General features: G+C 47.2%; 1 protein-coding gene across 1 annotated transcript in view; it reads left to right on the top strand.

Moving 5' to 3' along the window:
* The first annotated feature begins 637 nt into the window (after positions 1-637).
* Positions 638-22516, top strand: part of LOC148517581 (solute carrier family 71 member 1-like) — a 41924-nt gene continuing 20045 nt past the window's right edge. The window contains exons 1-5 of the mRNA XM_088478436.1: positions 638-880; positions 18838-18933; positions 19017-19079; positions 19187-19314; positions 21993-22107. Coding sequence (XP_088334562.1) covers positions 797-880; positions 18838-18933; positions 19017-19079; positions 19187-19314; positions 21993-22107 — 486 coding nt within the window. The 5' untranslated portion in view covers positions 638-796. The remainder of the gene's footprint in view (positions 881-18837; positions 18934-19016; positions 19080-19186; positions 19315-21992; positions 22108-22516) is intronic.

Genomic DNA, 22516 nt, shown 5'->3' with positions numbered 1-22516 from the left:
AGTGCTTTAAGTTAGAATAGTAGACTGTATATGGGCACATACACACACTTTTTTATACCCAGCAACATTCAGCTTGATTCATATTAAACACTTGAAAAACTGTACAGGTGTAGTGAGGACTAAACAGTAAACAATCTCATCCTCCATAAGTATAAATACGTTTATTAAGCAAAAATAAAATAATAATAAATGAATCATATATCAAAATTAACCAGTGTTTATATACACTCAGGTAAAAAAAAAAGCGGCATTAGTGTTTGTGAAGAGGTCAGACAATGACGGTCCTGAGAAGGACTGTCATACAGCTGTCAACTAGGTAACAGTAACACCACCAGTGTAGCTGCAGGCATGCTGATGTAGTGCTGACATATGGATGGAGATGTCCTGCACAGCTGCATATTGTGGCAGCCACAATAATAATGTCACCCTCCCAGAGTAGACTGACAGACAGGATGGGATACTGAGCCGGGGAGATGACAGGCTAGCTCACGGCGTTTGTGCCACTCTCAATATGGAGCCTCAACTTGTCTTCTAGTTTTGTCGCGCCACAGCGCTCAGCCAACCAGCACGTACGGCGTGTGTAATGGACGTGTGTTCGGGGGAATGGCAATGCTCCGTGTGCTGGCGGCAGAACCTCATTGGCTCTCAGCTGGCCGAGAGGCGGAGAGCGCGGCGGAGGCCGGAAGCGGGCGAAAATGGTGCTGAAGGAGCCGCCGTTTCCATGGTAGTCAGTGTGGCCAGGTGGGCCTAACAGCGGAGCTTTACCCGGTGTCGGGATGACGGGCCTGAGCTCACCATGACCGGGGAAAAGAAAAAGAAGAAGAGACTCAACCGCAGCATTCTGCTGGCTAAAAAAATCATTATTAAAGATGGAGGGACGGTGAGTGAGTCGTGACAGCGCAACATGTTTGTCACGACCTAGGCGTTGGTTTCTAAAATATGAGTGTCAGGTGTGGAAGAGTGTGGTCATAGGGTGACAGTGATATACCTGCTGATCATCTCCTTGTCAGAGAGGAGGTGGTGTAACATGCTGCACATAGTGTGTAGTAGTACACAGCTGGTTACACACTGATTGTGTGTGCGGAGTGCACGGATACAGGATTGTGTGTAACATCACATGGAGAATATGGTCATCTCTGCACATTGATACCCCCCTATAGTAGTGTCCTTTTCATATATAAGATGTAAAAATTGAGCCTATACTGTGGCTGCAGTGTCACCGATGTAGCATGAACAACTGACAGCTGTTCTACAGGTGAACATGGCTGTATTCCTATAAGGAGAAAGTCATCCTTGGTAACTGATTTAATGACTATCCCATTAAAATATATGCTCTTATTTATTTATAACAAAGAGATTTGCTTTAAATAATCATTTTCTTTTAAACAATCACTAAAACAGAAGTAGCTGTTTCTTGTGGCCTGTAAACAGTAGTGAAGTTCGAGAAGGAGGGACACCGTCATAAATTGGGGGAAAACAACTAGTAAAAGCAAAATAGGGTTTATAAAAACTAACATTGTGAGAGCAACTTCAATTCTCATCGATTGTCCAATCGGAAAACCCATTTTCCCTTACACCCCACGGAAATGCATAGAAAAGATTGCGATATTGGGTTACCATAATTCTAGGGAATGTGGGCAGCCAAACATTATTGAATTCACCACGTGTGCTTAAGTAGATGAGTTTAAAGCAAATAAGAATTTTTCGATTTTTATAGGTTCTCCTTATGTGTCAACAGTAGAGTCAGAGGTTGCTTTCAAATGCTTGTGCTTTTCCAGGTAGAAAAACTCTTTATTAGTGCTAGCGTTCGGAGATCTTAATTTTTGCTTGCAGATTCATTTTTGCAAATAGTTATTTGAGTGCCTGGATATTGTTAAAAGAACTGTAGTAACTGAGGACAGTGAATGCCAGTCATTCATATGTATTTTGTTGTCTTACCCATTTTATTGTTGAATTTGGATAGCTGAGGCTGGAGTGATTTGGCAGTGTTTTTGAATTGTTACAGTGCTTGGCAACAGCTCCTTTGGGCATTACAGAGCTTTGTGCAAGCTGGCATGCAGTACAATTATAAAACTACAGGGCAACATACTAAAAACAGTGATTCAGATAGGGTGGGGTTAATGGATTGAGTATCTGCTGTCGCTGTATCTGCCAAAGTAAGAACTCTATGCAGAGCAAATATTAACTCGGGAGCAGGTTACTGTGTGTGTCCTCCTCCCCCAACTGTCATCTGGCATTTCCCTGTAGGTAATGCAGATAGTGCTTTAGATTGTTTTTATTGAACTCTATGTAAAATATATTTATAATCTTTTCTGCACCTGTTCAAATCTGGGACATTGCTGGCCTTACGGGAGGTATTCAATTTGGAGCGAAAAGTCCATGCTGGACTCTTCGCTCCACATCGGAGGTTTTCCGGGGATAAAGTATTGGGCGCGTGCCCGCTTTATCCCCGTATTCAATTAGAAATCAACGAAAACGGGAGCCAGCGGAAAGGTAAGTCTCGCCAAAAAACGGGAATTTTTAGGAAATATTCCAGGGACCCCCTAAAGATGTCTAGACATGGGGAATCACTATGGGTACCCTCATTTTTACCTGCTGAATGAAGTCGGGGTTTCTAATAGCCGCGGCAGGTGCATATTTGCAGCTATGAAGAAGTGGTGAAGAATAGCACTTAGATATTTTTTTGTAAAAATAACTATTCCTATCAAATTTGAGGTACATGAAAATGGGTGTAAGCATATTTTTAAATCCCTAAAATTATATTTAAAAATTCTGCAAAAATGCACCTGCCGCTACTCCTGCAATGAAGAAAACACCTGCCGCATGAAGAAAACACCTGCCGCATGAAGAAAACACCTGCCGCCCCTCTGGAATCAATTTTGCTATTTTTGAACTGTGTTCCATATTTATTTATTTTTAACACCCCAAAATTATTTTTGAGGGTGTCCCAATTTTTTATTTATTTTTACACAGATCTTTTTTATTGGTCATTCCCAGGGGTGCAGGCTATTTTTTTTAAGCCTGCCACCCCTAAACCCCAACTCTGCACTTTTATTTTGCCATGTAAAACATGGTGAAAAGTTATCCCCGTTTTTTTACAAAGACTTTTCGCACCGGCGAAAAGTCTTTGAAATTGAATACGGGGATAATTCAAACATGCGAAAATGACGTCATAAATTACCAACTTTTCGCAGCCTAATTGAGTATGGCCCTATATCAGTTATTGGCTTTTGATCAGTTATCTTACTCCTTTTAATTGTTCCTGTCCTCTATTTACTCTAACCCATAGAAGGATGTGTTTTATTAATTGTTATTGTGTCTTATGCTGCAAATTTTACTATATTGTGCTTATAATTTCTGTTTGTAGCATCCCATAGCTTTTACTATACTTCTTGCAATATGTATGCTCTGTGTTGATTATTTTGTTTTGTAATGCAAATACTTTAAAAAAAAAAAGTTATTTTTTTTATAAATATATATTTATACATACAGATTTCTGTGTTACAAATACATTGAGTTTCTCAAGCTTAATCATGTGAAATTAAAAGATTGTTCATCTGCGATAACATCAAAACCACATGCCTAATATTGTGTAGGTCCCCCTGGTGCTGCCAAAACAGCTCTGACCTGCCGAGGCATGGACACCACAGGACCCAAGGGGGCATATTCAATTAGCTGCAATAAGCCGCTTTCAGAGAAAGTTTCGCTAGTGACGTTATTTCGCCAGGTGAAAACTTATCCCTGTATTCAATTCCAAAGACTTTCCGCCTACTCGGAAAGTCAATGCATTGGTATATAGGCGAAAAAGATTCGCCTGTGAAACCAAGCGGAAAAAAGTGCAGAATTACGGTTTTGGGGTGCAAAGGTGGGGAAACCACCCTGCACCCTTGGGACAGGTCCCCAAAGATTAACTGCGTCAAAAAAATCCTAAAAATATTTGAAAAACAACCCAAAAAATTACTTTAAAATGTGGGCGAAAAAGTACAAAGTTGGGGTACAAACGTAAAAACTAGCAAAATAGACTTTTTGGGGGATCTGCAAGCATGGGGGAGGTGATTTTTTTGATTGCAGGTGTTTGCTGGAGGTACGTTTTTCAAGTTTTTTTAAAACCACACTTTTGTGATTTTTTAACCATGCTTTTACCCATTTTCATGTACCCCAAATTTGCTGGGACTACTTATTTCACCCCAAAAAACAGCTAAATGCTATTCTTCACCACTTGTGCAAAGACGCTAATTAGCAGCTATTGAGAGCATTTAAGTACCCCAAATAGCTTCAGTAGGGCTATTTGGGGGCAACCACATTGATCCCCAATGTTATTGCATCTTTTGGGGGGTGTCAGGCTGATTTTCCCAAATTTGACAGCACGTTTCGCCGGGTCACGTTTTTGTGTCCTTTGTAATTGAATAGGGCGAAAAGTGGGGCCGTGCACGAAAATTTCTACTTCAGGGTCCATAGGGTATCCACAGGATACCTTGGGGTATAGGTGTGACGTCAGTCATCGGGCACCATAGAGTTAAGCTTTCAGCCTCCCAGGATGCACTAGGGTCCCCCTCCTATACCCCGCCCCCGAGCCAAGGCACCTCAGTTTCGTTTGGTGCCCGGCCGGAGTCGGGTGCACCTGTTGGAGTGGGGGCTAGAAGAGCCCCTGAAGCTTTTCTTCATGCAGCTGTGGCTGCACATCTGGATGTACAGCATGGACAGTCAGTCCTGACGTCCATGCTGTCTTCCCTACACCCCCGCCGGTACCAGAACGCCGGTACCGATCCGGGGATGCTGGTGAGCATCTGGGGTCACAGCTAGCGGTGACCCCAGATGTTCCGGACCATGGCCGGATTCAAGGGGCGACAGCAAGGTAAGCAGCGGGGTCCCGCGGTGGGTCCCCTCTGTTACATGGTCCAGAGTCCCCAGGCAGAGGGCTCCCTGGGGACTGGCGGCTGCAGCGTGGAGCCAGGTAAGAACCTGCGCTTCCACTACCCCCCTGGGACAGCGGACCGCAGCAGAGCGGTAGCGCTGCGGCATCCCGGGGGTTAAATGCATGCCAGGGGAGCGCGCATTCCCTGTCTCACAGCCGGCGCCTCCCCCGCTGCACACAGCCCTCTCTGCACACTGCCGACTGGTCCTGTAGCAGCGCTCCTCCCCCAGGCCAGCCTCCTCTCTGCTCCTCGGCGGCCATCTTTCCTCAACGCATGGTGAACGCTGCTGGAAGCACTGGACGGAAGCATCGTGGTCTGGGTCCCCCCGCATACCTCTCCTCCGCTGTGGCAGGTCTGTGTATGCAGCGCTGTGTCCTACCAGGCCCTGTGTCTGCGTAGTTGAGTGATCAGCGCTGTTAGTGCAGGAATTGATTTTTCTTTGCATTGTATGTGACTGTGCTAGCGCTGCTGCCTGTAACCTTTCTTCTGACTGTCAGCTTTATTACTGTCCCTGTCCTTTCTGCCAAGCCCTTGCGGTGCGGTGCTGCAGGGTCGTCTCTCGCCTATTTAATATATAATTGGTGAGAGGGGTCACATACTTGGTGCCAACATGTCTGAAAGTGATTTTCCTCTCCGGCTACAGTGTACTACGTGTAAAGTACCGTTAGGGGAGGGTAGCGCGGAGGGCCTCTGCCGGCAGTGTTTGTCAATGACGCAGCCTATTACGGTTACAGCACCGGTACAGGAGCCGCCCTGGGCTTGTTTCGCTCAGGCGCTTACGACCTTAGTGGGCCAGTTAGCTCCGCAGCCCGCGTTTACGCAGATGGGTTTGTCCCAGCAGTCAGTGGTGTCGTCACCCATGCAGGGTTTCCCACGACAATTGGTGGTACCCCACAGTCTCCCTATTTCCCCGCTCCCGGTTTCTCAGGAGCCGGCGTGGGTTAACTCCCTGACGAGTTCTGTACAGCACTTGTCGGATGTGTTGCAGGGGGAGTCTGTGATGCGGCCACATAAACGGCCGGTGGCGTCTCTGTCGGCTCCTTATGAGGATGACGAAGGGACGTCTGATGATGGGGAGATTCTGGATCCTTACGATCAGGAACCTCTCCATACTAAGGACGCTGACTGTAAGTCCAAAGTATATATTCCTGGACTTATTCGGGCAGTCCGCACAGCCTTGGTGATTGAGGACGAAGTTCCCCCAGCGGCTAAATCCAAGTATGCCTTTTTTAAAGATGTGAAGGGCTTTCCTCTTTCGGGTCAGTTAGTGGACCATTTAGAGGAGGCGTGGAAACAGCCTGGCAAACGTTACCAGCCGCAAAGGCTCCTGGCGGTGGCTTATCCGTTCGCGGATAATTATTTTGCAAAGTGGGAATCCCCCTCCACAGGTGGATTCTCACGTGACCCGTCTTGTCCGTAGTGCCACATTGCCGATGCCATCCATGTCCTCCCTTAAGGATGCTACGGACCGCAAGGTGGAGATCTGCCTGAAGTCCGCTTATTCCCTTGTGGGGGGGGGGCAGCACGGCCCGGGCTATGGGCTATGGCCATTTGCTGGGTTGCCAGAGCGATGGAGCGCTGGGCGGATTCATTAGAGGCGTCTTTTGATTCCGACTGTCCGGCCGATCAGGCGGAGTTGATTGGTAATCTCCGTGATTCGGCCACTTATATCAACGAGGCGGCCTTAGACATTAGTACCCTGGTGTCTCGGATTTCTTCAGCAGCGGTGGCTGCTCGTCGCACCTTGTGGTTGCGATCCTGGAAGACGGACGCTGATTCCAAAAAGGGTTTGGAGGCGTTGCCATTTACCGGAGAAGTTCTCTTCGGTCCGGATCTGGACAAGATTGTGGCCACGCTGGCGGCAGCCAAATCGGCATGTCGGCCGCTGCTCCTTCTGGTTCGGGACCATCGTCCTTTTGGTCTTATAGGGCCCAGGGCAGGCCCAAACCACAGTCTTTTCCTCGACAGGCTGGTCCTAAGAAATCGGCCAAGCCCCGGAAGCAGGCATGGAGTACCAGACGTCCGGCCCCTAAGCCAGATGACAAGCCTGCGGCCTGACGGTCCGGGCCTCCCTTTGGGGGATCCCAAACTGGGAGGCCGCCTGCTGCTGTTCGCCCGGTGTTGGTTGGTTACCACGACAGACACTTGGGTTCTCGAGGTGGTCTCCCAAGGGTACGCCCTCTCTTTCCGGCACAGACCCCCGGCTCGATTCTTCACCACGAGTCTACCATCAGACCGGAACAAGGCCACGGAGCTGCGAAGGTCTTGCACACTATGCTCCAGGCTGGAGTTATAGTGCCTGTTCCATTCGCCCAGAGGGGCCAGGGTTTCTATTCAAATCTCTTTTTGGTGCAGAAACCCAATGGGTCGTATCGTCCGATTCTAAACCTCAAAGCTCTCAACAAGTCTTTGCGGGTCCCGAAGTTTCGGATGGAGACCCTACGGTCCATCATTCTGGCGCTGGAACCTGGGGACTACATGGTGTCATTGGACATACATGACGCTTACCTGCATGTCCCTATTCTTTCGCGCCATCAACAGTTCCTCAGGTTTGCAATCTGCAGCGACCACTTCCAGTTTCGGGCGTTACCTTTTGGCCTGGCGACAGCACCACGTGTGTTCACCAAGGTGATGGTGGTCATGGCGGCTTCTCTGCGGCTGCAGGGAGTCCGTATGTTGCCGTACCTGGACGACCTTTTATTAGTGGCAGGATCTCCCGAGCTCCTTCTACGCCACTTGGACCTGACCATTGCACTACTGCCAGTTGATTAACCAGCCGTGCCGTTGCAGAAGTCCACTCTAATCCCGTCTAGGCGGATTCTGCACCTCGGAGCCTTATTGGACTCGGGACAGCAAAGGATCTTCGTGACGGGGGAAAAGATCTCTGCTTTACAGTCGAGGGTGCGCAGTTGTCTCCACAGCCGCCGGGTGACTCTACACTCGGCGATGAGGTTACTGGGCTCCATGGTGTCGGTGTTCGACATGGTGGAATATGCCCAGTTTCACTCCAGACCTCTGCAGCACCTGATCCTGTCCAAGTGGAACGGGCTGCCTCAGTCTCTGAAGTCCCAAACGATTGTGCTCACCCCGGAGGTTCGCCTGTCCCTTGCCTGGTGGTTACAGACGACCCATCTCAGCAAGGGACATCCGTTCTGGGTTCCAAATTGGGTCCTGTTGACAACGGACGCCAGTCTTCGGGGCTGGGGAGCAGTTTCGGGTCCACACTTGTTCCAGGGCAGGTGGACGCCGACAGAAGCGGAGCTTCCAATCAATATCTTGGAACTCCGTGCGGTCTGCAATGCTCTCAGGCAGGCACATCGGGTTCTCCAAGGTCGTCCGGTACAGGTCCAGTCGGACAACGCTACCACCGTGGCCTACATAAACAGGCAAGGAGGAACCCGAAGTCGGACGGCTCTCGTGGAGGTCTCTCGGATCCTGGTATGGGCGGAGCGCAATCTTCCGGCCATATCAGTGGTCTTCATCCCGGGAGTGCTAAATTGGGAGGCGGACTTTCTAAGTCGCCAGGACGTTCATCCGGGGGAATGGTCCCTGCATCCGGACGTTTTTCAATTGCTGGTGGACAGATGGGGTCTTCCAGAGATCGACCTCATGGTGTCCCGGCACAACAACAAGTTGCCGGTGTACGGGTCTCGCACAAGAGACCAAGGGGCGTCTCTGGTGGATGCTCTGTCCGTCCGGTGGACGTTCCGGTTCGCATACCTGTTTCCTCCGATTTCCCTTCTTCCACGGGTAATCCGGAAATTCAAACAGGAAGGAGGGACGCTCCTGTTGATAGCTCCCGCGTGGCCCAAACGGCACTGGTTCTCAGACCTTCAATGTCTGTCCGTGGATAGTCCTCTGCGGTTGCCGCTACGACCGGACCTTCTGTCACAGGGTCCCTGTCTTCACCCGGACCTGACTCGGCTGTCTTTGACGGCGTGGCTGTTGAGACAGCCATGCTGAGGTCCAGGGGGTTTTCCAGCTCTGTGGTGCGTACCATGTTACGAGCTCGGAAGCCGTCTTCCGCAAGGATATACCATCGCGTGTGGGATACGTTCTTCCAGTGGTGTCGACCGAGAGGTTATGCACCGCGGGAATTTCGTCTGTCTCGGATACTCGCCTTCCTACAAGCGGGACTAGATCATGGGCTTCGCCTTGCTTCTTTGAAGGTACAGGTTTCGGCCCTGTCTGTCTGGTTTCACCGTAGGATTGCTACAATTCCGGATGTGCGCACCTTTATGCAAGGTGTTCTCCGCATTCAGCCGCCCTTTGTTCCACCTGTGGCACCTTTGGGATTTGGCTGTGGTCCTGAGGGCTCTCCAGGGGCCGCCGTTTGAACCACTGGGCTCGGTGGATCTCAAATGGCTAACAGCTAAGACTGTTTTCCTTCTGGCCATAGCTTCGGCCAGACATGTTTCTGATTTAGGGGCTCTCTCTTGTAGACCCCCTTTCTTGATTTTTTCATGGGAACAGGGCAGTGCTACGCACTCGACCTGAATTTCTTCCCAAAGTTGTTTCCCAGTTTCATGTTAACGAGGAAATAGTTGTTCCGGCCTTTAACTCACCTGGTATTTCAGTGGGTGAGGCCACTTTGGATGTTGTGCGGGCCTTAAGGACTTATGTTGACCGCACTTCTTCCTTTAGGAAGTCGGACGCCTTGTTTGTCCTCTATGGCTTCCGTAAAAAGGGTTGGCCTGCTTCAAAGCAAACTTTGGCAGCCTGGATCCGTATGGCTATTTCTGAAGCTTATCTTCATGAAGGCCTGCCGGTTCCTCCTTCTGTGAAGGCTCATTCCACTAGGTCTGTGTGTCCTTCGTGGGCAGCTCGACGTGGTGCCTCTGCAGTCCAGATCTGCAAGGCTGCTACGTGGTCCTCTGTCCATACCTTCGTGAGGTATTACAGGTTTGACACCTTCGCCTCTCAGGATGCTTCCTTCGGGCGGCGGATTCTCCTTTCAGCACAGGAGCGTCCCCACCCTTAAAGGATACTGCTTTGGGACATCCCCAAGGTATCCTGTGGATACCCTATGGACCCTGAAGTAGAAAATATGAGATATGGTAAGAACTTACCTTTGTTATCTCTATTTCTACGAAGTCCATAGGGTTCCACAGGACTCCCGCCCTGTCGCACCTGTGCTGCAGATGGGCTTTGCTCTGGTCACCGGTTTTTCCGTCTCCCTCTGGTGAGAATGTGATTCTTGTGTGTGTCCAGATCTTTTTTCTCTCTCTTCCTTCTCCTCCTCCGGCCTATGGCTTGGTAACTAACTGAGGTGCCTTGGCTCGGGGGCGGGGTATAGGAAGGGGACCCTAGTGCATCCTGGGAGGCTGAAAGCTTAACTCTATGGTGCCCGATGACTGACGTCACACCTATACCCCCAAGGGATCCTGTGGAACCCTATGTACTTCGTAGAAATAGAGATAACAAAGGTAAGTTCTTACCATATCTCATATTTTTTCGCGGGCAAAACATGCGAAGACGGTAAAAATTACGCCAGGCGAAACCTTTCCGACTTTCGCGTCCAATTGAATATGCCCCAAGATGTTAGTAGCAGATCCTGTAAGTTGAGGTGGTGCCTCCATGGATCTGACTTGTTTTTCCAGCACACTCCACATATGCTCGATCGGATTCAGGGCCCGATCCAGCCACTCGCTAGGATGCGTTCGCACGCAGCCAGCCGATGTTTGCTGTCTGCGCATGCGTTCGCATTGCAGTGCGCGAACCACTCCGTGCGATCCTGAAGCGATCGCCCCTTAAGCAAAGATGGCTCGCTAGACTAAGTGACAGGAAAAACCGTTTGTGGGTGGTAACAGGGGAGGGTCGATGGAAACGGGGGAGTGGTGGTGCGAACACAGGCGTGCCTGAGCGTCTCATCACAGTTTCAGACGCATGCATAATTATTACGGAGCGTCGTACACGTCACTTGGTTGTATTTCACACTGAAACACTCGCAGTGCTTGCGGTAGGGTATGGTCAAGCGCTGTGTTTGCTTCCGATGGTACTCAATGTTACAGATGGTTGCATATACTTCCTGGTGATGACGTGCATAAGTGGGCGTCTTAAGACAGGCTAGTGGGCGTCTGCATACACACCTCAATCGCACGCCAAGACATAGTGGACGTGCTAATGACTTGCTGTGTGATCGTGGGATTTGCATACTTTCGCTGCGAGCGAACGCATCTAGCAAGTGGGTCTGAATCGGCCCTCAGATCTAGGGAATTTCGGAGGCCAAGTCTATACTTTGAACTTTTTGTCATGTTCCCCAAACTGTTCCTGAACATTTCTTGCAGTGTAGCAGGGCGTTGTATCCTGCAAAAAGAGGTAACTGTCATCAGTGAATACTGTTGCCATGAAGGGGAATACTTGGTCTGTAACTAAGTTTAGGTAGGTGGTATGTGTCAAAGTAGCATCCAACAAGGTATCCCAGCAGAACATTAGCAAGAGCATCAGTTTGCCTCCAATAGCTTGCCTTCTTCCCATATCTTCATAAATGACGCACATGTACCCAACCACCCACATGATGTAAAAGAAAATGTGATTCATCAGACCAGGCCACCTTTTTCTAATGCTCCATGGTTCAGTTCTGACACTCACCTGCCCATTGTAGGTGCTTTCCGCGGTGGACGGGTCAGCATGGGCACTCTGCGTAGCACTGTCTTCGGACACATTCCGATCATAGCCAGCATTAAAGGTGCCTACACACATAGCTATATTTTACACGATCTGGCCGATTCCGACGCATCGGAACGACAGATCGTGTAAAATATGCCCAAATCGTGAGTCCCCACTCACGATCACAATGCGATGCGCGTCCCCACTGGTCGTAAATCGCATCGTCAGATCTGCCATGCTGTAGGGCAGATCTGCCAATCTGGGACCCAATGCACTGGAGAAAAGTCTGGATGCACTATAGATCGTTTGAAGATTGGACATTACAAACACCAAATCGTGTGCAGAGCTGCCGAGGAGAGTGTTCAAGGGAAATCGTGCATGATATTGAATCGTGAGCACATCGCTATGTGTGTAGGCACCTTAATTTTTCCAACAATTTGTGCTACAGTAGCTCTTCTATGGGATAGGACCATACGGGCTCGACATCGCTCCCCACGCGCATCAACGATCCTTGGACTCCTATAACTCTATTGCCGGTTGTCCTTCATTTGATCACGTAGGTGCTAACCACTGCATTCCGGGAACACTCCACAAGACCTGAGATGCTCTTACCCAGTTATGTACCCATCACAGTTTGGTCCCTGTCAAAGTTGCTCAGGTCCTTATGCTTGCCCATTTTTCCTGATTCCAACACAACTTTAAGAACTGACTGTTCACATGCTGCATTATATATCCCACCCTTTGACAGGTGCCATTGTAACAAGATAATCAATATTATTCACTTCACCTGTCAGTGGTTTTAATGTTATGGCGTATGGGTGTATATCGTATATAAATAAGTCATCTAGCCCTCACAAGGGACTCATGCAGAGTTTAACGTACGACCCTTTTTTATAGCATAACTTACGTGTTTTTGCACTGTGCATGCATTGGAACTACAGTTGTGAGCTCATACATATTCCTTAATAAGCTATGCAGTTTTACTTGCCTGGCGTGAGTGAGCCGCCAGGTCCTGTGCTACTCTTCAAGCGTTTGGTGTCTTTTTTTTTTTTTTGCAGAAAATGCTTTTAAGTCGCAATACAATGCGATTAGGATGCACAAGCAGACTCCGTAAATTATTTTGATATGCGGCGCTTGTATATCTGTGTGCACCTGAGTCTCCGCATTACGACTTAGACACATTTTTAGCAAAAAAGGCACAAAATAGACACCCTGCACAAGCAGAGTCTCACAGGACCTTGCGTGCTGAGAAGGGCTTTTTAGCGTGACTTCAGCAAAGATGTATAAGGACACATCTGCAAGAGTATTTTATTAGGGGCATTGCAGAATTGTACTTAGGGCATTCTCATATTGTCAAAGTTCGGTAAAGACATACTGACGTTATTGCGTCCTATGTAGAGTTGTCCAGAAGTGTAAATAAGCCTATTTTCAGATGTATTAATTGAGGTCGGCGCTACACTTGGTGTAATATGTCGGACTAACACAGTGGGTAGAGATAGAACTTGATAATTTATTGATAAAAATGGGGGTCACAATGCCCCTGTATGTGGGTAAATAATGCAAAATAAATAAGTCACAGCGTGGATACCCTGGAATTGGGACAGGGTATGGTATATGGTGGTAGGGAGGTATATACCAGCTGGAGTCCTGAATCAGTTAATAATACTACCTAAGGTAGTGCAAAGGTGGTGAGATGTAGCTGTGGTAGCACCACCAGCAGCTCTTCTGGTATTATGAGTCAGTGTGGAGTCCTATACGCAGGGTGTCCAAGTCTGTGTCTGACGGGGCGGCGTCCCGTATCCCCCAGGTGTACAAAACTTACCCTCGGCGTCCTTGTCTAATCACCTCCAGGTGAGCGATGTCCTCTTCTCCTGTCCTGGATCCTCCGGTCCTTTGTTCCGCTATGGTAGGCAGCGTGTGTCTGGATACGAGCGCCGCTGGTGAACAGTGTCCCCACCAGTGGTCCGCAAGACTTCCGGGTATATGCACTCTCGCGAGATCGTGCAAATCCCCGGGCTCAGCAGACACTTCACGTCAGACCTTTTACCAGACAGACCACAATTAATTTTTAGAAAAGCTCCGGATCTGAAACAGAAATTGGTCAGGAACCACATTAAGATCAATCCCGCAAGACAGATTACTCTAGAGAATACAAGTATCATGGAAGGATTCTATTTTTGTGGCACATGTAAGAACTGTAGAGAGGGACATAGCACCACGAAAAGAATTGATCATTTCAAGTCTAACACCACCAATATGATATACAAAGTACGACAACACATCAGTTGTAACAGTACTGGGGTAATTTACCTGATTCAATGTCCGTGCGGCCTCCAATATGTTGGACGGACTAAACGGAACTTTAAAACACGTATATCTGAACATTGCTGCAATATAAAGAAAGGACTAGAAACACACTGTCTATCCCTACATTTCAAAGAAGCACACGGGCAGGACCCAAAAGGGATGAGATATATGGGTATTGTCTGTGTAGAGAAAAATTGGAGAGGAGGAGATTTCGAGGGTACACTTAATAGAGAAGAGCTATTGGATTTACACACTTAAAACTCTGGTACCACAGGGCCTCAATGCGGACAACGAAGTAAAGTCCGTTATTACACAGTAAACTATTATCATACTATGCCAACCCCCCCCTTTTTTTTTATATATATATAACACATGGGTTTAGGCATGGTGAGGAATGAAAGTGTAACATATACATATACACTATGGAAGTACTAACACTCATGCTGGATAAACCTCTATATGCCCACGAGTAAAATGGCGGCCACATCTGTATGAGTAATGGGACCTAAACAAAGATGGCGGCCGCATCAAACTATAAAGGCCACACACAAGATGGCACGCATTAACCCCTGAGGAAGGCATTAGCCGATACGCGTTGGGAAGTTACACAAGAATCTGACTACAGACTCGTACACACCGCCGACTCCCTAGTCTCCTCGTGGTGCCGAGTTGAGCTGCCGTGAAGTGTCTGCTGAGCCTGGGGATTTGCACGATCTCGCGAGAGTGCATATACCCGGAAGTCTCGCGGACCACCGGTGGGGACACTGTTCACCAGCGGTGCTCGTATCCAGACACACGCTGCCTACCATAGCGGAACAAAGGACCGGAGGATCCAGGACAGGATAAGAGGAAGTCGCTCACCTGGAGGTGATTAGACAAGGACGCCGAGGGTAAGTTTTGTGCACCTGGGGGATACGGGACGCCGCTCCGCCAGACACAGACTTGGACACCCTGCGTATAGGACTCCACACTGACTCATAATACCAGAAGAGCTGCTGGTGATGCTACCACAGCTACATCTCACCACCTTTGCACTACCTTAGGTAGTATTATTAACTGATTCAGGACTCCAGCTGGTATATACCCCCCTACCACCATATACCATACCCTGTCCCAATTCCAGGGTATCCACGCTGTGACTTATTTACTTTGTATTATTTACCCACATACAGGGGCATTGTGACCTCCATTTTTATCAATAAATTATCAAGTTCTATCACTAACCACTGTGTTAGTCCTACATATTACACCAAGTGTAGCGACGACCTCAATTAATAATTAATATAATCTTGCATGTGTTTGGGTTGGGTATTCCCAGGGAGGTTCGCAGCAAGCACTGAGTATATACAGCCACATACTAATCTTAGCGCAGGTCTCCAGCTCCTCTTTGATACTATTTTCAGATGTATCTTAAGCACCAAGGAAAGGGTTAGTGCAAGTGTGTAATGATAGTGAAGAATATCAAACCAAGTGTACATATAGCGATGGGCCATTCCTAGAAATGTGAACAATTCTGCATGCGTGCAAATATATACATTTAGTTCTGTACACGTAATGTAGGAGCAATCCCTGCCAAAGTACGTTCGGCTCTGCATCTGCCTGCAGTTGGTAACTAAGCTCATCCTAATATCCTACCTCAGTACTGTTCCATTCAGTCTCTTTGTGGCAAGTTAATTTGGAAGGAAAAGAGACTGAGATAACAAGGCATGTAGCCTACTTCTGATGATGGTTTGGGACTCCTTGTTTTTGAAAGATATCACCATGCCTCTGAACTTCGTCACATAATTACCTGGCAGTCAGGATTAGGTTGAAAATTTTAAATTCAACATACGGAACCAGTTATCTCCCATTGCTTCCTATTGGAACCAGTTAAATGCAAAACTAGGTTTGCCCCCATTAGTTATGCTCTGGAAATATCCTCATTTCTCTTAGGCAGACATGCACTCCAATCTGTCAACTCGGACATCAATAAGTTTCCCATCTCCTGGCGACTTCGTACCTTGGTCCTTTTCTCATTTGTGTGGTCAGTGTTCCTTTCCCTCTTCTTTCCATTTAACTAAGCACAGCTTTGTAGCTTTATCCAAACAACATGCTGGTCACCCAGAGTACGGAACCCATGGCTTTTGAATTTATTTTTATATTATTATATATCACCCAGATGCCAGAGGTTTTATTTCTCTACCATTCCACAAATCCTCTCACCACACCTGTCCTGAGGCTGAATCATTTCAACTTGTGTGAATGTTGGACCTGGGGGTTTCAGTGGACAGGGAGGGATAGTTGCTATACCGTCAGAGGGATAGCCAAGTGTTTCATTAATACAGATATTAAGGCAAACTCTTATAAACACTACACATGCTGGTATTTAGCATCTGATAAATGACATAACACCTACCCAGCAACTTTCAATCTATGCTGGAGGGATGTGACATGAGAGGAACTTGCTCCTATAATTGGTTGGGCTGCCCTATTACCTCAATTCTGGGATGTTGTCCTTAGTCTTTGCAACCGTCATCTTGAGGTTGCGATCCCAAAGGATCTTTTATTGGCCCTGCTCAATTAAATGATTAAAACCCCTAAACACTCAGATAAACTTCAGAGGCACATTATCATTGAGGCTACATTCTTAATCGCCACTGATTGGAAGAAATTGTCGTCTCCAAATTCCCCTCCTCTCCATACGTATCAGCTCTTAATAGTAAAATCTGGTATTGGTTTCATGATAGTGCTCTGCCAGGCTCCTCCTAATCCTCTAATCTCCCATTGCTTCCCTCACCTCTGCTTTTCTGTGATTGCAGGTACCCCTGTTACTTTTTTCCCCTCACCTTTCTTTCTTGTACTTCTACTCACCAAAACATCAAGTGTTTTTAATCTCTCAACAAGCCCAGTCGCCCTGTGCCTTTTATAGATGTCTGCCTGCATATAGAGGAGGGGTGGTGCACGTGACACAGATTACTTCTTAATGTTGGATTATTTTGGATTGAATTAATGATTGAATTAATAATGACAAAGTAAAACTGTTATTTATTACATGAGATTAGGTTTATTATATTTTTCATTTTGTTGAGCACTAGAGGTCCTGATTTGAAAATGGATTTAATTTTATTCTGATATGTTATAAAAAACGGTTTAAAGGAGGATGTGCTTCATTGTTTTACATGATTGAGGAGACATGTGATGCAGTAGCAGACCATACTTGCCTACCCTCCTGGAACCTGCGGGAGGCTTCTGATTTTTGGGGTAACCCCCCGCACCCCCGGGAAGAGTAGGCACTTCTGCATTTCGCCAACTTCCTAGTGAAGTGGGCAAAATGGGGAAAATATTCCCGAGGATCGGCAGGTCCGTGAGTAGGTGACGGGGCTTAATGATGCGTTTCTATGAGAATCACGTCATTTGATCCGCCCCCAATTTTAATATGCGGTGTTCACTGCAAATTTCTGCAAGGGGCGGAGCTTAATGATGTGACCCGTCCGGCCCAGCCCACCGACTTAAAATCGGCAAGTATGTAGCAGACCTTAATGTAGCCCAAAATATTGGCACCAATGAAATGTTTGGTCAATCTTTCCAGGCATCAAGTAATAGACTTGAACTATATTATATTCATGCAAATGTGTCTTTCACATGGGTGACTGTGGGCATGATTCAGAGATGTATGCTAATGCCGCAGCTGCCAAGTTGTGCGCAGCAGCTGTGTGAAAATATGCAAATGTTGCAGGCGCCTGGATTTGTATTGAGGTGCCCACTAGCGACTTTGTAATCCAAGCGACTGCATATAAAGACGCAGCTCGGATGCAGATCAGTCGATCATCGGACATCTGAGTAACCCTATGGTCGTGCAGAATGACTGCGGCAATTAACACGCCAGTGCCAATTTACCGGAGTACAGGGTCGCAGGCAGAGACACGCTCTTAAAACTTTCGGGGTACACCTGTGTTTGAGTTGCCACCCCCCATTTCTGCCCACAAATGATCCCTGGCTGTTAATCACTTTGCAAATATATCCTCACTGCCAGCGACCACTGTAATTAAACTTGACTCATGCGCAGGCCACAGATAATCGCTGAACTGCTTAAACATCGGCATTGCTTCCATCTCTGAGTCACTCTTTATATTGCTGTAGAATTTAGCTCCTGTCCTCACATACTATGGGCCTGATTCAGAGAGCTGCGATTGCAGCTGCAATTTTGCACAGAACGCTGCGGAAATATGCTAATAGTTTCAAAACTTACCAGAGCATAAGGACGCCCACTGCCTTTTTATATGCGTACAATGTCGCACATCAAGCTGCCATCTTGCCCTTTGTGGCAGGTCTGACCAGTCGTATACTCTGCAGCTCTCTTAACACGCTGAGGGCACTCATGCTGTGCAGGAGATCGCAAGTGCTAATTTATACACGCCCATGTAACAGCATTTAAACGGTCACACACCTGCAGTTTATTGACCACCCCCAGTTACCTCCCCCAAACACTGACTACCTGTCACTCACTTTGAGAATGGATCCTCTGTGCATGCATAATCGCCAGACAATCACAGCGTGTGCGCAGTGCGGCTTATACGCATGCACAGTGGCAAACAACCACTCCATCTGTGTAAAAATCGCATTAGCGTCCATCTCTGAATCAGGCTTGATGTCTGGTCATGAGTCTTATGGCTTATGACCTGTTTGTTTCTGGAGTTTGATGAAGGTTTCACACAACTTTTCTAGGTCTCAATGCAGGTTAGTAACAGAACAATTATTAAATAAAATATAATTAATATTATAAACCTTCTTTACATATAGGCTTTATTTCCTTGTTTTAAGGGGCTTACCTAAGAGCATCTATTTTGATAAAGGAGAACCCGACCTCCTGGTTTGGAATTTGCCCACTCTCCCCAATTCACACCTGCAGCCTGACCCTTCATAGATACTGGAGCAATAAGGCTTTATGCTGGAGAGCCTATTAATAATATTTTGATGATGTCACAAGAAATATTCGATGCACACATTGTTTCTAATTTTTAAACAGCGGCAGGGGGTTGGAGAGCCAAGCGTCTACCATGCAGTCGTGGTTATATTCTTGGAGTTTTTCGCCTGGGGTCTGCTGACAACACCCATGTTATCTGTAAGTAAGCCTGATAAAAATATTGAACATCTGTAACCTGCACCTTTTTAGGAACACTTGACATTCAGATGTTGTTTTGACAGGTATTGCACCAGACGTTTCCTCAGCACACATTTTTAATGAATGGCTTGATCCATGGTGTTAAGGTGAGAAAAAATGTGGGACAAGTTGATGTAAACTTGTAAAATAAATAGCTACTTATACTTTCTGTATTGTCACTAGACCATAACTAATCATGTCTTATCTCTTTCAGGGACTTCTCTCCTTCCTGAGTGCCCCCCTCATTGGAGCGCTGTCTGATGTGTGGGGCAGAAAGTCATTCCTTCTCCTCACTGTGTTTTTTACGTGTGCCCCTATACCTCTGCTCAAGATCAGCCCATGGTATGTACTGGTGGCAGTATGTGTAGTTGATAACATGGAACGTTTTTTTTTTAATATTGTTATCACTAATATTTATTGTTCTTAAATGAATATCTCTCTCTCACACACTATCTCTCTCTCACGCTCTCACTTACACTCTCTCGCTATTTTGTTCTGGCAATAGTGACACTAGCAGGTACGATTTAAGACTTCAATGAAGAAAATCAAACTTAGATTAGTGATTTTACATTGAGTTGTATGTATGTGTGTGTGTGTGGTGTATATTTATTTTTTTTTTCTTCTTCAGGGTCCATAGGGCAGTGGTTTAGCGTTCCCGCTTTAGCTGTTTTAGCGGGGCACGGCGCCCTGTCCTCCTTCTGGAGGGCAAAAAGCACCCTGCCCTCCAGAAGGAGGGCAAAAAGCGCCCTGCCCTCACAGCCTGCGGGTGCCGTGAGAAATGTGCGGTGACCCGGTCACCGCCGGAGAATAGAAGCCGGGCGCATGCGCCCGGCATCTATTCTCCCTGTCTGCAGCCTTCGGCGCGCGCACAAAGTTGCCCTCTCTAGCTCCGGCGCCCAGCCTGCCGCCGGAGCTAGAGTGAACACTAGTGGTTCCCAAACTTTTTTGAGTCACGGCGCCCTAGAGTATCAGGATTGTTTTCCCGGCACTCCTAAGTTTAAGTTTGTTATTTAAAAATTCTGAAAAAAATGTAGTGAAGTAAATTGTGCTTACGTGCCATCCTGAGGTTCAGTTACGTGGTGGTAGACAGGTTTGCACTTCTGTTTGCCCACATATTTACATTTTATTGACCATAAATAATTTGATTTGGTGCTGGACCACCATCCTGAGGCACCCCTGCAAGTGTCCCGAGGCACCCCAGGGTGCAACGACGCACAGTTTCGGAACCACTGCCATAGAGATACCATGGGGGATATTATGAGTGGAAGACCAGGCACCAAACCGTTAAAGCTTTGGCTCCCAGAATGCCCTGGGTCCTCCTCCATATATACCCCGCCCCTACCCATAGGACTTCAGTTTGTTTGGTGCGGCAGGATTCAGACGCACTTTTGTAACAGGGGACTGCTCAGGCAGGCTTAAGCTTTTTATTTCGATTTGGCAGTACCAAGCATCTGTATTAAGACGCATGTACTGCGGCTCCATCTACCTCTGCCGGGCTGCAACATCAGTAATTGTGCTGGTGATTTCGGCGGGTCGTAGCTGAGCTTAGCTAGCAGCGATGCTGCGACCTGGACTGCACCGGATGCTCGGAGATGTCAGGTAAGGCGATTTCTAGTTTACGGGGAATCACACGCGGCAGTCCTTGCTTCTGGTGCCAGAGACGCACCAGAAGCCGCTGCTGTAAGGACCAGGGATTGTCCGCGTCCTTACTACACCAGCCGGGCCCTATCATTTGACGCCGGGGATCGGCAGCAGACGCATATCTGCTGCCACGAGGCCAGCGTACCCGGCTGGTTAATGCAGCTTAGGGGAGGTAGGCACTCCTTCGGCAGCTCCTCCCCTGACCCAGACGCAGTCTGGGTCAGGGGGAGGAGCACATCTGGGTTGCTCTGTCTGCTCTCCACGTGTATGAGACGCTCACGGTCAACGCTCAGTGCACTCGGTAGCTGTTGGTCTCAGGAGGGTCTGGGTCAGTCTCCCTGTATACCCTCCCTTGGTTAAGGTTTAAGGTGCTCTATGTCCTACCATTCCTTTGCATTGCTGTAGTTGATTTAGAGCCAATTGTAATTCTATTAAAGGTGCATTGTATGTGACTGTTTGCTACCTGCTGGCTGATACTGTTTTTTTATTTCTATCTGTCAATTATAACAATCACTGTTATTTCTTTTTGAAGTATAAAGGAGGGTTTGTATGTTGACTGCTATAAAGTGCCACCTTGCCTGTCCGGTTTCCCTGTTGTTGGACAAGTGCCGTCTTGGGTTTCCTCTTTGTCCCAGGTTGTGATGCAGGTGGTGGATCATTTGGCTATTCCAACGATGCCTCCTTGGGTGGGGGGTCCACATATGTTTCACCTCATATGCATTCCGCAATAAGGGATGTTGATAGCCATTCTAGTCAGAGTATGGCACCATCTAATGTTGATAACAGACCAGTAGTGACTAAAGTGCCTAAACGCAAGTAGTCTTTATCTCAGTCTGCCCAACATATGGATTCAGACGCATCATCAGAGGAATCTGATGATGCACAGGATTCCTCTCCAGGATAATCTTCTGGGGAGGAGGATCATCCATCTACTGTGGATGTTACTACTTTGGTGAGGGCGGGTTAGAGTTTCTGGTGTACGATTGTTCTTCCGTCTCCTCTTTCCTTCTCCTGCCTTTAGCCTTGTTAACTAGACTGAAGTCCTATGGCTAGGGGTGGGGTATATATTGAGGATGACCCAGGGCATTCTGGGAGCCAAAGCTTTAACTGTTTGATGCCTGGTCTTCCAACCATAATATCCCCCATGGTATCCCTGTTGACCCTATGGTCCTAGAAGAAAAGGAGTTTTTTTTATATATATATCTCATATGTGTGTGTGAAATCTAACCTGCTAGTGATGTATCAGAATTGCATTTTTACATTGCTTTTGCTAGTAATATCCCTATGTATGTAGGCAATAGCTATAACAACAGTCTACATAATACTACTGAACCTTTTGAGGTGTACAACACTTTCTGATTCTTTGGGGTTTCCTGCAGGTGGTACTTTGCAGTGATTTCTATGTCCGGTGTCTTCGCTGTCACATTCTCTGTGATCTTCGCTTATGTGGCTGATATCACCCAGGAGCATGAGCGAAGCACAGCATATGGCCTGGTGAGAGCTCCATTTTCCACCTTCTGATTGTGTTATAATATTTATTACTAATATATGTTTGCAGAGCCATGGATTTGAAACTTGTAGGGATTTTTAATGAATAAATTCTATACAATCCCACATCCCAGACATGGTTACAGGTACTCCTGGATTGTCCTGCAAAATGTTAATCTTCGTTCCTATAGCAAACCTAGAGCAAACAGCCTCTTATGCTCCTAATATTTGCTTAACATTGCAGTAAATGTTAAATTAGCGCTCAGTCACTTGTAGCCTGAAATGGCAGCAGGAGCTAAAGAGGAACCTTATCTCTTTTGGTTAATAGGATTATAGGGAAAGATCCCGCGCTCAATCACAGGTGGTGGTGTTATATAGTTAATAATGTGACAATAAATAATACAATCAAACAGTG

This window comes from Taudactylus pleione, unplaced genomic scaffold (assembly GCF_031769625.1).
Source record: "Taudactylus pleione unplaced genomic scaffold, aTauple2 ptg000214l, whole genome shotgun sequence".
Lineage (NCBI taxonomy): Eukaryota > Metazoa > Chordata > Amphibia > Anura > Myobatrachidae > Taudactylus > Taudactylus pleione.
Note: the sequence above shows the minus strand (reverse complement) of the source record. Positions and strands in the feature narration are given on the sequence as shown.